The 15,331-nt window shown below is 35.4% G+C and overlaps 1 protein-coding gene across 1 annotated transcript in view; it reads left to right on the top strand.

Moving 5' to 3' along the window:
* Positions 1-12,786, top strand: part of fid (class I SAM-dependent methyltransferase fire dancer) — a 112,244-nt gene extending 99,458 nt beyond the window's left edge. The window contains exons 5-7 of the mRNA XM_089644542.1: positions 4,739-4,881; positions 5,536-7,742; positions 7,965-12,786. Coding sequence (XP_089500668.1) covers positions 4,739-4,881; positions 5,536-7,742; positions 7,965-9,919 — 4,305 coding nt within the window. The 3' untranslated portion in view covers positions 9,920-12,786. The remainder of the gene's footprint in view (positions 1-4,738; positions 4,882-5,535; positions 7,743-7,964) is intronic.
* The last annotated feature ends 2,545 nt before the right edge of the window (positions 12,787-15,331 follow it).

The following is a 15,331-nucleotide window of genomic DNA, read 5'->3' on the forward strand; positions in this document are numbered from 1 at the left end:
TCAACAGCTACATGTATCTCCTGAGATGGCAGTGTCCCGTTAGTAGTCCTACCAGTTCCCTCAGTGAGCACACTGTCCATATAGAGTAGCTGCCCGGTTCATCTAGGGCAGTGTTATTTTTTATTTTATTTATTGTTTTTATTTTAGTAATTTGTACATTTAAGTTTACAAATGACTAATTAATTATTACATTCAAATATACTATGTTTTTTTTTCTTGCTTGATGTGGCTCCTACACAACATCTTGAACTTTTCAATTGGGGCAGACTTAAGGTTTTCCGGCAGCGCGTTATAATATTTCATCCCTTTATATAATATAGTATTCTGGGTATTCGCTTTGTCCTTCTTTGGTAGCCTAATTTGATTGTACGTCCTAGTTTTATGTTTGTGTATGTCCTTGTTGTATACAATTTTATTCGAAAAATATTTGGGTAGCAGGTTGTTTACAATTTTGTGTAAAAATATCATCGTGTTCAAGGTCAACATCTGTTTCACCGTTAGCCAATTTAGTTCGTTTAACATTTTATTTACTTTTGAATACCTATTTCGTCTGAGTATTGTTCTCATTGCCCTATTTTGGAGAATTTGAAATTTATTTTGCTCTCGGTCGTTACACAGGAAAAGGATAGTTGAGCAGTAATTAAAATGTGGAGCAATAATGGAGTTATAAATAAAATATATTGATGGGGAACCTGAGGCCCACTTTTTTGGTGCAGCCCGCGAGCACTTTCAAAAAGAGTATAAAAAATATTACTTATTAACAGAAAGCGAGAACGGTTTTTTTTCACGGTGTTTTAGATACATTTTTAAGACATTATTACAAAACCCAGAGAAAAGTATAACATAGCTGACAGGTACTTATGTATGCACCTTCGTTACTAGAAAGCAGTTTATATATAAGCGATCCAACATTTTTTTAAATTTCTTATTATTTTAATAATAAGCAGTAGGGAATTCTCGTGCATTTTGTAAATAATTTATTTCAATAAAGATAATTATTTTATTATGTGCCTCTTTTTTTTCTTTTTTTTTAAATGCATTTTCAATTTTTTGTAGTTGTTTTAAAAATTGCGTGCTATTTCGGCTCTGAAAACGGTCATGCGCCATTTTGACCGCTACGTCACACCTTTGCCGCCGCTGCCGCCATCGGTTTGCAGGATCTACTCGGGCCGGTCAACAGTGACGTCATCGTTCGCCCTTGAACGCTTGATCAATCACCGGGCGTTTTTAGCTGCATTGAAATATTTCGTTCGCGCCTGTTTTTAAAGTCATTATAACTTTAATAAATGATTTTTGAAAATTATAAAAACTATGTATTCTTGTGTCTGAAGTGTTTCTACGTGTGAATAATTAATAATAAGTGATTTTTTGGTGTGAAGAGAATTCCCTATTAAAGGCGTAGTAATAAATTATTAGTATAATGCTAATTAAAGTGGGGACTCACTCACAGATAAAAAATACAGTTGTGAATTCATCTGCAGACACATTTCGAAGGAAATTATTCTCATGTTTGAAGTTCAGTCATAAAATTCTAGTTGCAGACTATGTGCTGCAAAAATTGGAGGGAACCGTTTAGAGACCGTTGGAAATCGGAGAAAATGTAAAGATAAAATTACAGTTGTGGATCCATCGACAATTTCGAATGAAACCATTATCGTGTTCCAAGTGTAGTTATAAAACTCTAATTGAAAAAATCGGAGAAAACTATTTTCGTGTTCTGGGTGTAGTTTTAATTAAAGTTGGGAACTCGCACAAGGATTAATTGGTAAGTTGAAACCAGTTTAGTGTTCAGAATATAACGACAAAACTCCACTTGTGGATTCATCTGTTGACGCATTTTGAGAGAAAACATTATTGTGTTCGAAGTGTAGATTAAATCAAAGCAGGGGACTCGCATAAAGATTCAATATTAAGTGAAAAGCAGTTTTATCTTCCGAATGATGTGTTAAAATTCCAGTTGGGGATTCATCTGCTGACTCATTTCGATGAAAACCGTTGGCATGTTCCGAGTGGAGCTTAAATTATGGTTTCACATCATATGCTGGAAAATTCCGTGGAAAATCATTTGCTTTTTCCACATGTTAACGATTATTTAAGATCGTGGACTCTTATGCAGAATTACTCCGATGTTCAAACCAGTCTTGTGTTTTGAACGAAACTTAAAAATCCATTTGCGGACTTACCTGTAGAGGCAACTGGAGGGAAACCATTCTCGCGTTCTGAGCGCAGTTAGAAAATTCTAGTGGTAGACTCATTTGTGAACCTGAAATTTGGTCATGCATTTTCCATTTTTCTATTCGAAGAACTCTTGTCAGGTGTGATATAAAAATAAAATAAGATCAGTACTTGGTAAAATAAGGTATAAATAAAATATCTAGGAATCCGACACCCCCTTCCCTCGCCACCAAACACTCAAATGGCCCGTAACGGCGAAAAGGTTCCCCACCCCTGGTCTAGCGTCTGGTTCGTTTATGAGTACTTTGGGTTGTCTTCCGGGTGCCCTCTCCGATTCCTCCCAATGCTGGGATTTGACCCATCTCATCTGTTATATACATATATAATTACATCACTTATATCACCACACTTTAATTACTGTTCAAGTATTATTTTTCTCTAAAATGAAGAGAAAATGATAAAAATGCAAATACTGCTGCGAATAATACTCGAACGCAACGTTTACACACGGATAAGAGACACATTAAAGAAGCTAAATTTTATGACGGTGAAGAAAGTATATACTGGAATGTATTTATTTTTATGCATATAATTAACATAGGGTTGATGTCTACAATATGAGGAACAGAAAAGAAAAATAAATTACAATCACGAGATACACGGGACGAGAAATGCAAAGAAATTAGATTGCGAACAAGGAAGAAATCAAGCTCCCGGAAATCTCTTATAAATATATCAGGCCGTCCAACTTTAAAACGAAATCCCAAATGAAATTACAGACATTTTTTTTTGTTTACATCTTCTCCAGATGTCTTCTTTGGGGATGCTGTGCGAAGGGTATTTTTAGAAAAAAGATGGGGAGGAAGTTCTGGGAAGGAAAAAAGTACGGGTCAGTATGTCAGTGTGTGTAATCCGGCCAGCCACAGTTATTGGGCAGACGCCATTTAATCAGACCCGGAAAAACCTCACTCCATGAACCCGGGCACCCCTGCTAAGTCACCAAACGTAGCGAACCACTCGGGATGACCTGTTAGGTGTGTTATCCAATAAATTGTTACCGGAGCGGCGGTACCCATACATGCCTTTCAAATTGAAAATATGATTAATTTTAAAAAGGAATTAAGAGAGTATGTTTACCTCAAATATTGATGTTTGTGATTGAATACACTTAAATTTAAATATACATTATGTTTGCCAAATAATGTAAATTTTTATGTGTGCCAAATAATGTAAATTTTTATGTGTGCATAAAAATAATATTGAAAATATGATATATATATATATATGTTTCGAAGTGAGCTAACTTAAGATTAATAAATAAATAAATAAGTTTAATAGTAATAATAATTACACAGCAGAACTTGTTTACAAATAAAAGTTTTTTTATAAATAAAATAATAATATTAATATAAAAATAAAACATTTAAGAACCTTACTGCTGGTACTTGGTTAACCACTTTTCAGCAGCAACACTAGTCTACGATAAGAACCTTACTGCTAGTACTTGGTTAACCACTTCTCAGCAGCAACACTAGTCTACGATAAGAACCTTACTGCTGGTACTTGGTTAACCACTTCTCAGCAGCAACACTAGTCTACGATAAGAACCTTACTGCTGATACTTGGTTAACCACTTCTCAGCAGCAACACTAGTCTACTTTAAGAACCTTACTGCTGGTACTTGGTTAACCACTTCTCAGCAGCAACACTAGTCTACGATAAGAACCTTACTGCTGGTACTTGGTTAACCACTTCTCAGCAGCAACACTAGTCTACTTTAAGAACCTTACTGCTGGTACTTGGTTAACCACTTCTCAGCAGCAACACTAGTCTACTTTAAGAACCTTACTGCTGGTACTTGGTTAACCACTTCTCAGCAGCAACACTAGTCTACGATAAGAACCTTTCTGCTGGTACTTGGTTAACCACTTCTCAGCAGCAACACTAGTCTACTTTAAGAACCTTACTGCTGGTACTTGGTTAACCACTTCTCAGCAGCAACACTAGTCTACTTTAAGAACCTTACTGCTGGTACTTGGTTAACCACTTCTCAGCAGCAACACTAATCTACGATAAGAACCTTACTGTCGGTACTTGGTTAACCACTTCTCAGCAGCAACACTAGTCTACTTTGCTGGATGTGGGCCTCGAGTATTTTAATGTGGATCCAGGACCTAGGACTTTAACACTCCGTGTCTTGAGATTATAAGTCCATCTAGGGGCATACTCTGTATCTTTCGGGTTAACAAACCAGAAAGTTCGTGTTTTAACCTTTCCTTGCCAGTGCTGTCAACTGAGTGAACATCGTCTCTAATTATTAAAATATCTCTGTAAATACACTAAATACAGGGTTAAAATTTTTTGGTATTCCTTAAATGGATTGCATAAAGTAATTACAATATATAGGGTTAATACGGGTTTGCGTCGTGGCTAAACCGGCAGCAGGAAAGTTTCGAAAGAAACAGAGTAGGCCCCAGTACTGTGATCATCCTGGTGACCTTCGTGGTGAAGTAACAGCAAAGATAATATAGTGTATGTATTAATTATTATTTTGAATTTGCAGGATGTGTTGGTACCCTGGCACCGGCCCGAAGCCCTCAGCACTCCCTCCCTGGAGCTGACCTCCACCACGGCTACCTCGGAGGATGACCTCACACACCCCCCTTACAACGCCTACACACACGCTTCCGACACTGACTCTGGCAGGTAATGTAACCTAACCTGACCTACACTAATCCAACTGCAAGAGAAGCCATGACGCGGACTACAGCAATCAAACAGTACTGTTTTCAATGCTACTTAACACTACTAAAGTTCTTAAAAATGCAATAACATAACACAACTAAAAGACAAACAAAATGTCACTTTCATACGTATAATGCCTTAAATAATTACATTAAAAAAAGAATTTAACATCTTTTTTCCTTTTGGCCTTTTGTGCTTTTAGATTTGAGCCACAGATATTATGTATATAATAACGCAGACCTGTGAAAAATATCAAGATATTATATTAGTAAATCTAGTTAAATAATGCTTTCTTAAAAATGGAAAAAGTGCAGACCGTTGAAAATTCACAAAATCTGACTTTATTTGTCAAGATTAACCGTAAGAAATTTAAACAAAAGAAATACACATTTCAAATAGTTTTCTGGAAAAATTATTATACTGTAGAAGTACTATCACTTGTCTGAATTCTTGCCACATCAGTTCCAATTTTGAAAATGACACTTAAATTCAATACAAATCTGAGTGGGTTGAAGCAGAGTTACGTTGACTCACAGGCAGACCCACAACCGAAATTAGTATGTTTGGTGATTATACAAGTATTTAGATCATTTCTAATTATTTCTGTATTTTCAGGGGAAATCAAACCAAAAAGAAAAACCGGAACAGAAATAAAGGAAGACCGATAGATCCAAACTGTCCCGCCAGTTCCTCTCCCAGCACATCCAGTCTCTCTTCTCCCAACGAGACCTGTTACAGCTTCGTCCGAAGAGCCATACAGAAGTTAGCAGGGAGCAAGAGATCTGTCAAACCCTGGTTCCTCGACTCCTGGAGTAATTATTCTAAAGACATCCCTGATGCAAGGTGTGATCCTGATGGCTGTGAAGACTATGATACAGAAATACAAGACCTCCCCATAGAACTTAGACGACTAGAGGATGAAGAATTCCCCGTTAGAAGGCAAACATTCGCTTGCTCCGAAACTAGCACATACAACGAATTAAGTGCTAACAACAAATCAAAAAGCCTAACCGATATTTTAGCTGCGCAACAAAGGTCTATGGTCAGATCTAGGTCCAGTGTTCCCAGTCTCGGAGGGGCTGCTGATGAGGCAGAGGAAGCAGAAGCTCAAGCAGTCGAAGTATTGAAGGAAGAAAAGAAAGAAGTACAACCGAGAATTAAGCCTAAGTTGGTCAAACAAAAAAAATCAGTAAACGAAGACGACGCTGATGAAGATCTAGATAAACCAACAGACATGAAAGACCTTGTCAAACAACTACCGGATTTCAAAATATCGGCACACGGCCTTTCTAGAAGAGGGGGAGTCCTTAAGCAAAGTTCTCTCAATGAAGAACTCATGTCTACTGAAAGACTGAGAGAAAAAGAAAAGGTCAGAAAGAATATCACGAAGCAGGCATCTTTAAATGAGGAGGTGCTCTACAGAAGACATAAGACCCTCGACTCTCTTCGGGACTCCTTTTTCTCAACATCGGCTACCACCGCCAAAAGGTTTCAATCATTGAGAAATGGCTTATCACATAAATTCAAGGCTTCCACCACCCACATAGAAAAAGCTACAGTTAATAGTTTTGTTAGAATCCTTCAGGGATGGAAAAGCCACGAAATGCCTTCTACTAATTCAGGGATGAGTGGTTCGCCAAACGGTGATTTGGTTTTACCAAATACACCACCGGCTGATTCGAAATCCATCGGTTCAAATTTTGGTGACAATAATTCTAATGGAGAAAGACGTCACTCGAAGGAAGACGGTTCAGATTCTTCAAAAGATAGCAGTCTACAAAGTGATACAAGCGTAGATTCTGAAGACAGCTTTGCATCCGTTATTTATGTGCCAAAATCTGATCCCAATGGTTTGCAAGATCCTCTATCACCTACACCACTGTCCCCAGGACCCAGTTCTCCCAGAATGAAGGTATCCTCTGTGCCTACTTCTCCCAGAGTCAAGAATGCGCCAGGAAATCTTCCTTCCCCACGTTTAAAACAATTACCTCTCACAATGTTCCCCATCATACGCCCTCCAAGTTCACCGAAATCCACACAAGCACCAGTCCCAGTTACTAAAGTATTAGCAACACAAATTAGTCTCAAATGTCAAAAGACAATCAACGATCAGCCCAATATCCCACAATCTAGAAGCCAACCCAATTCACCACCTAAGTGCAATTCAACTAGTAATGACGATGAACGAGACTTCGATTCTAGCTTTAATAAAAATGTAACGGATAAGTTACAAGAGAATATTCCTTACGACATTTCACCTGAAGACACGGTCTTCTGCACAGATTCAGAAGCTGAAATAGCCTCAAAATCCAAGGAACTTTTGGCAGAAATCAGCAAAGATCTGGAAGAAATCAATAAACTTACTGCTGAAACAAATAACCCCAGACCTAGAGTTTTACAAGACACAAAACCTTATCCGAAAATAACCTTACAAACAGTTGCAGAATTGCCCGAAATACCATCGTTCAAAGGTAGAAGAGAATCCGAAGACAGGTCACCATCTAGTGAGAGCTTGAACTCGCGAATGCTGGATAGAAAGAGGAGAGAGAGATTGAAGCAAATCAGAGATCTTTTGAGACAGAGACCCGGATTTGCCTCAACCAATAGCAGAACTATATTCCCAATAGTCAGGAGATGTTCTACTCAAGAAGGCAAGACAGAGCTGACTGCCAAGCCCCTGCCGCGCCTTCTATCCCTGGAGTTGTTCAACCCTGAGACGGATGATATGGACAGTGATTCTAGTGGTGTTTCTTCTCCTGATTCCATGGACAGTGTCATCAATGTGATACCTGAAGACCCAAAACCAGCTAAAGATGGCAAAGGTAATTTGAACATAATATTATAAATAACATATATCAGATTTTATTTTTTTGGTGATGGTTAGGCTGTCACTTAAGCATTGATTCGAAACATCATAATGATTACTTATTTGCAATCATTATGAATCCTTAGGTTGTATTCAGAAAGTTTGTTTTTGCGTATATTACATACTCCTGTTGTCTAAAAAATTGTGTATTTCGACATCCTTTTTTTGTCTTTTACAGATCCTCCAGCAATCATCCCACAGGTGATCTGTGAGCCAGATACAGAACCCTCAACACCTAAATCCTCCACTTCCAATCAGAGTCTACTGGAAGCAGCAGCAGAAGTGGCGCAATCTCTGGATGAGACCTGCGAGGCTGTCATACAGTCCAGTCCCCGCGCTCGCAGGAAACTACTTGACTCCTTGGATTCGGCCGAAGCCATGAACATCGTCCAAGCCAGTTCAGAGAGCTCCACCAGCAGCAATTGGAGCCTCAACAAACTTTCTCCGGGAGACCTCAGACTGCTAGAAGAAAGATCCAGATCTCATTCTCATACAAGTTCGAGCGGAAGCACTTCGAGCTTAGAACGCCTATCGCCCGGACGAAGATCTAAAGAACGGTCCCCGAAGCAAGGAAGCACCAGCAACTCCACTTGGAGCCTCAACAAACTATCTCCAATCAAACACGAGGGAATGTCTTTCGAGGATTGCTTTTCTAAATGCGGTCGGAGTCCAACAAAGTTTCCATATGACTCCATGTCTTTGACTAGTCTCGAAGGCGACAAGATAATTAAGTCTGACAGTTTCACACGCATCAACGCCAATGAAAAGCTCGTCACCTGCAAGTCAGATATTGTTATGGCCAATGAAGAAGATCCGAAGCAAGAGTGCAAGCAAAACCTAACAGAGTTTGCTGAGAAATTGAGCGAGAAACTTCTTCAAGAGATAGATCAATATTCTAAACGAATGAATGAAGATTTCGATGTTTGCGAAAGTGGTCCAAGCAAGAAAGAAAGGAAAAGCAAAAACAAATTGTGTCAAAATGTGCTCGATGACCTCTCTGACGAATTGTTGAAATTAGAAAACCCTCAAATTAAAGATCCTATAGAAGTCACCACTAAATGTATGTCACCATCGAAGGAGGAAAAGAAGTGTCCCACAGGATTAGAAGGAAAGAAATCCAATCATGTCGCTTTCCCCAAGTGCACATGCAAACCTAAAAACTCTAAAATCACATCGAGTGAAATAGTTGACAATAATGTAAATAATGCTAATTTAAGTAAGATAAATAAATTATCGAATATAAATAAGATTCAGATTGTTGACAAAGGAAGCATAGACAATATATTAAATAACAATGCAAAAACTAATAGTGATGTGCCAAATAATTGCAGTGAATCTTCGACCCTTATAGTGAACACTAGTGACGTAGAAATCACCGTATCGGCGGTAGTGGTAGAATCCAATGGCAACCCTGAAATTACCATAGACACTAACACTTATGCGGAAACCAAAGCGGGCAGTCAGTCAATCGAGTCAGGCTACTCCATAGAGTCTGAGATGAGCATAGATTCGTACCGAACAGATAAACGGTCATCTTTAAAGGTGGGACAATCCACAGATTCGAGTGAAGTAGATAAGATGGAGATAAGTCCAGAATCCATAACTCCTCGCTCCTCAGTGGGTATGGCAGTTCTAAAACCAGGATATTCCATTGAATCTAGCGATGCTGGCGATATTTCGGGATCGGGGAGTGACTGGAGCAGGAGAGATACAAACAGCGCCGGAAAAACTGACTGTGGAGGTAGCACAGCTTCATTAGGCCGGGCAAGTACTGCGTCACTAGCGTCTTGCAGCGAGTGGTCTAAAGAAAGGAAACTCGCAGATGGAAGATCATCATCCGAAGAAACTGCACCAGTAAGAAGTCCCCTTTTGAGACAACGAGCAGAAGACACTCTGAATGTTCAAGATCGACCGAGTCTACAAGCTTCTCTGAGCGACACTTCTCAAGACAGTTTGCCCTCAGATAACGGAGGAGGAGCAATCACATTCCACAGATACTATCACGTCTTCAAGGAGGGGGAACTGGACCAACTGATTGAGAAATACGTGGAAAACCTTCATATTATATCTTCGTATTACGATCATGCTAGTTGGTGTGTAGTAGCAGAAAAGGTGCAAGTTTGGACAATTTAAAACAATTTAATTAATTAGTAATCTGAACAAAATATCATCAGTTCTGCGGGTGTTAAATTTACTTTTACAGTGTACATATTCCATTATGATTGATTATGGAAATATTTAAGTGTGACGGTACGAAAATGACGGGAGAATTGTTCAACTTTACACCGGTTTGAATTGAATTGCACAATGTCTACTGAATTTATGGCACAAAAATTAAAATTTTGTGTAGATCAACAGTTTGCACCATGATCAATCTCTTCGTTATGTTAAAAAAATTGATGTGATTTAAAAGTTTGTCCGAATATCCTAAGCCTATTTGAAATGATATTTGTAAGTGTTTATAAAACTTTTAAAATATAAAATTTCCTATATCGAATTTATAAATTGGAAACGGTTGGAAGTACGAGTAAGCATAATATGTATTTTTAACGTAGATCTTTTCGTCAGCATAATTCTTAAAGGGAAGCAATCTCCCTCGAAAAAGAGCTTTAAGTAGTTGAAAATTCCCGCAGGCTCAAGTTTCAAAATTAAAACTTATGACATCGATAATAATATAAAAAACATAACCAGATTATTAAAATACAACAAAAAAATTGTTAAAACATTAATTTACATTCTGATTTATTTGTCTGTTTTATTTTAAAATTCACAATAATAATTGAGGCATTTAGAAATAAAGGCAGTTGTATCGGTTTAAATACATTTTAATTGAAAACTATTTATGATGGCCTGATGCAACCATTTATTGTAAAAATAGTGAGTGCACAGTTACATCTGTGCAAATTTCAACAACATTTTTATAAATGAGTTTATGTTACAAACTCTAAACTAAAAACGCTCATATTGTTTTGAATATAAAATAACACTGTCATATTTGTTGTAAACTCATATTTAAAAAAAATTTTTGTACACATTCCCATCTTGAAAAATGCCAATTTATTGGAAATTTTTAAACTGTCACAGAAACTTGGATGTGACTAAAATCTGATTTTATAAATTCAAAATACGCATATTCCAATGGTGAATTTGTCAAAAACCTTATTTGCTGTCAGATCGATTCAATTTCAGAATTTTTCCGGCTTTGTATCTGTATTATTTTGTCCAATTTGCACGGCTTTAAATTTGTTTATTTCTGAAGGGTACTTCCACTTACATACTGTTTAAAATTTATTTTTATGCCGTATGTTACGAATGTATAACATATATTTCGTTCCCTTTATACTCATATGTACGTATCAGCTACTAAAATAATATTTATTCTACATATTTTAAAAAAAATGTTAAAACATTCCTATTAGCTGTTGTTAATACTACTTATAAAGGGAAAAAAAAAGATAACCAAACATTTCCTTGTGAAAAAATGTGATTATTGTTTGTAATTATGTTTAAGTGTATTCAAAATACAATTGATTTTAATCTTATTTAAAGTATTTAACAATAAATATCCAGAGCCTTCTTGCAATTTTATTAGAATAAGGAACTCCATTAATTTTTTTTTAAATTTTGTTTAAGTATATTAACCCTCTAACAAATAATACTGATATTTTTTGTTATAAATCTCATTTTCATAGTTAAAATAATTTTTAAAGTTTGAATTTTTCAGCCCACCAAAACAATCGAAATTTGGCATGATGTCAAACGTACCTCAGTTTTGTTGGATAACGGTTAAGTTCATGTTAAGTTCGGTGGTGACCCGTGTGCGAGTCCCCGTGTCCACGCAGCACGACATAGCGCAAAATTGTCCGCATTCTAAGTTCTGTCAGAACTCGACGATCAATCAGAGGGCGTTTAAATCTCTCCAAGTTTTAATCGTTTTGTGTAATGATTTATTAATTCTAAGTATAATTACGCAATATTCTAAAATTCATACATTCAGAATCAGAGTTTATTGATTCTGAATACTATCTGAATCTTATAATATACTTCTGAATCTATATGAAGTCATAATATTTTTCACTGGAGTTCCTTTTTGTCACTAGGAAAAAATATACTGTTTTAATTTTATCAGAATATTTAAATAAGCGTTCGAAAGGAGGAGTTAAGTGGATATCAGTGAGATTAATTTAGTAATTCTATTGTCATCGTTGTGTCATATATAAACGTAGGAAAATATCGACATGGCGAGACAATTTATTATTCTAAGTGCATTAAATTTTTTATCAATTAAGCTAGCACAATTGTATCTCAAAATATATATAACTACAAATCTTGGTACGTCTAAGTTTTTTCGTGACTAAAAGGCTGATCATAATATTAACTTTAGCGTGAACAAGTCAAACTTATGTCAACCATTGGTAAACCCTAACGCAAGAGTACGTACCTAAAACCGTTGAACCTTCTCGTATGAATGATGCGAAGTTCTGGGACAGAGCATTCGACATGCTAGGTCCACATCCTAGGAATGACCTGCCATTTAGTTTGACGTCAGAAACTAGTTTTCAAAACTATAAGAATAGACTAATTTATAAACATACTTTTTTTTAATGAGTTCTACAATAACCAATGTAAAGTACACTTGAGTTGATGGGATCAGTAAACGGCGCTATATAAAAGTGACCACTTATTATTACCACTTATTTAAAAATCCAGCCTGAATATCCGAATGATTGTAAGTCCGGTGATCGTGATTTAAAGTATGTATGACTTATGTACTAATATTACAGTTATCGAAACACAGAAAAATCTTTTGGCACCAAAATGTATAAAATGAAAGCCAAAAGTAATAATGTTATTTGTGTTCAGATTTTAGTGATGACTAATCTTGACACTTTTTATTTTATAATTTTGTGAAAAACAGAAAAAACCTGTTGATTGGATACAATGGTTGACAATATTTGTTTGTGGTTAACTTTTATCATTTTTCAGAAAAAAATATGTAAGTTAATTACCATGTTAGAATTATTTTAAAAAAAACACACCCACCATCAAATCTTTAACTTTTTTGTGCAAATTTCTTTTATCAAAAATTTAGAGTTACAAACATTATTGCTAAAAAAAATTTTCAAAAACAAAAAAGTAATGGACAACTTGTTTTTGTATTTCTATTTTAATTTTTTCATGTATTGTATGTAAGATCTAGCAGTAGTAGATCTAAAATAGTTAGAATTCATGTTTTTAGATTTTTTCATACAAATTTATACCAAAAACTCTTCAAAAGAGGCCATTGTAAATAACCACGATATTAAGTATTACTAGTTAAGGATTGACTATGTTCACAGTAAAGGAGTTTTTTAATGGGACACAATGTTACCGTATAACATAAAACTTTATAAGGTTAACAGATATCTACGATTCATAGACGGCGGTTCTCATAGATAAACTACACTTACAAACGGTTTGCCAGTTGTAAAAATTGATCATTTTTATAATATGGAACAAGAATATTAGACAAGTCCAGTACCCTCTCAATAAGCCAATACCTAATCTAGTGTTCAAATAGCGAAAGCTGTGGATTATAGTGTACATTAAAACATGCTAAAAATAATAACAGGCATTTTGTAAAAACGCCGCAATCGATCTTTTGTAAAATTTCAGTAACGAACCCTGGTGACATGTAAAATGGCAAGCTAGACGGCAGTATGGTAACTGAGTGTGCGAGAGTAAGATAACCCAACCCATTGCGCATCGGTGTACAAATCGTGGCGCTCGAGTCCATGCGGCAGAGCATTGAATTTGATATGCGAATACTGGTGAATACAGAGCTTGATTTTGTGCTTTCAACTAGTAAAAATAACGGCAGATTAAAGTAATGTCGCATAATCGAGTGGTGGATTACTGAAAGAGTACTGTACTTAAAAAGAGGTGGGTTGGCCGTCCATGCAGTAAGGAAAGAAGTAGGGATTAACGTGATATGGAAAACGAAATTAAGAAATTTAAAGGAATATCGCATAAAAACTTCTTTGATTCTTTCCCATAACGTCAGTACATATTACGAAATTCTTTTTTCTATTTTATTTCTCCGTATTATTTCACTTTTGTTCACCCACGTCGTCAAATTCATGTATGGTTTTAATTTATAATAATACTACCTGAACCCCACCATGCATTGCTGTGGCTCAGTCTGTCTGTGCAGATAGAGAAACCATAGCTCGTGTTGCTTTTAAGTCCAACAGATGGCGCTGTTTTTAAAAAACCATGTTTGTCCAACAGATTGTGCTGTTTTCCATGTTTTTATCGGTCACAGGTGACATGTATATAATAAAGGTGTATAAAAACTCACGCGTATTCGAATGCAACGTTATGTCGAAATTTCAAAGCAATCGGCGAAGAACTTACAAAGATTTAAAAATTTTAACAAACGAACATTTACATTTTAATTTATATAGATATTCAAAACCTAAACTTTCTCCGTCATATTTTTACGGTATCAAATAATTACAATGGATAATAATAATAATAATAATACTTGGATGACTTGTATAGCGCCGTTTTTGTGCAAAAACACCTCAAGGGCGCTGTAAATGGGCGCTGGGATATGCCGTTTGTAAGTGATCTATGTATACTTATGAGACTAACAACTGTTATCTACGATTCATAGCTAGAATAGTATAAAATTAAAGTTTGCTCTTTATACAACTCAAGATATTGTAATGAACATTATAGAATTAATTTAAATATAGGTAAAACAAACTTGAATTTGGTTCGTCACACATAAAATGGCAAATTTATATAACACTGTTCTCCCAAAATAAACATAAATAATATAACTTCTCAGTTTCTAAAAAAATGCTTCTACTCTACATAACTAAATTAATAGTTAATTAAATAATTAATTTGCATTTTATAAATCTTTGGTACTTGCCTATAATATCGTGTCAATTTTTTAAATTTATTATTTGTAAAAAAAATAATACTGTGGATTTTGTTCCTTGATAGAGCCCTTTCAATAAAAAAATTCTCATTACCACGTTGCAGTACATTACTCGAAAAACATTAATTTGATTCAACAATATTTTTTTGGTAATGCTATTTTCAAATAAAAAAAAATAAAAATATCTATGCTTTTTTCAAACATAATTCATTACATCGGTACAATATAATATTACAACTTATTGCATTATTTTTTATTATTAAAAATCATTGTATTTTTTTAAACACTTAATGTCATGAAAATGTGTGCATGCATAGTATTTTTATCAGATTTTGGTCAAAATCTTTGTATTGCAAGCCAGAAAATATAAAGAATACAGGTTGCAAACTAAGTTAACATTTTTAAAAAGCCATTTTGTCACGTCCCATAATATATTATATATTATTATTCATATATTACATTGAGTTAAGAATTACTATCAAATGACCAAAACTGTGTTATGATATAAATAATATGTTGTCACAGAGTTCGGCAAAGTTATATAATGCGAGAGCAACGAAAGAAAAATTATAAAATGCATTTGATTCTGACTGGAGTTTTTTTATTTTATTTTA

Source organism: Hesperophylax consimilis, chromosome 21 (assembly GCF_061612785.1).
Source record: "Hesperophylax consimilis isolate HC1 chromosome 21, BYU_Hcon_1.0, whole genome shotgun sequence".
Taxonomy (NCBI): domain Eukaryota; kingdom Metazoa; phylum Arthropoda; class Insecta; order Trichoptera; family Limnephilidae; genus Hesperophylax; species Hesperophylax consimilis.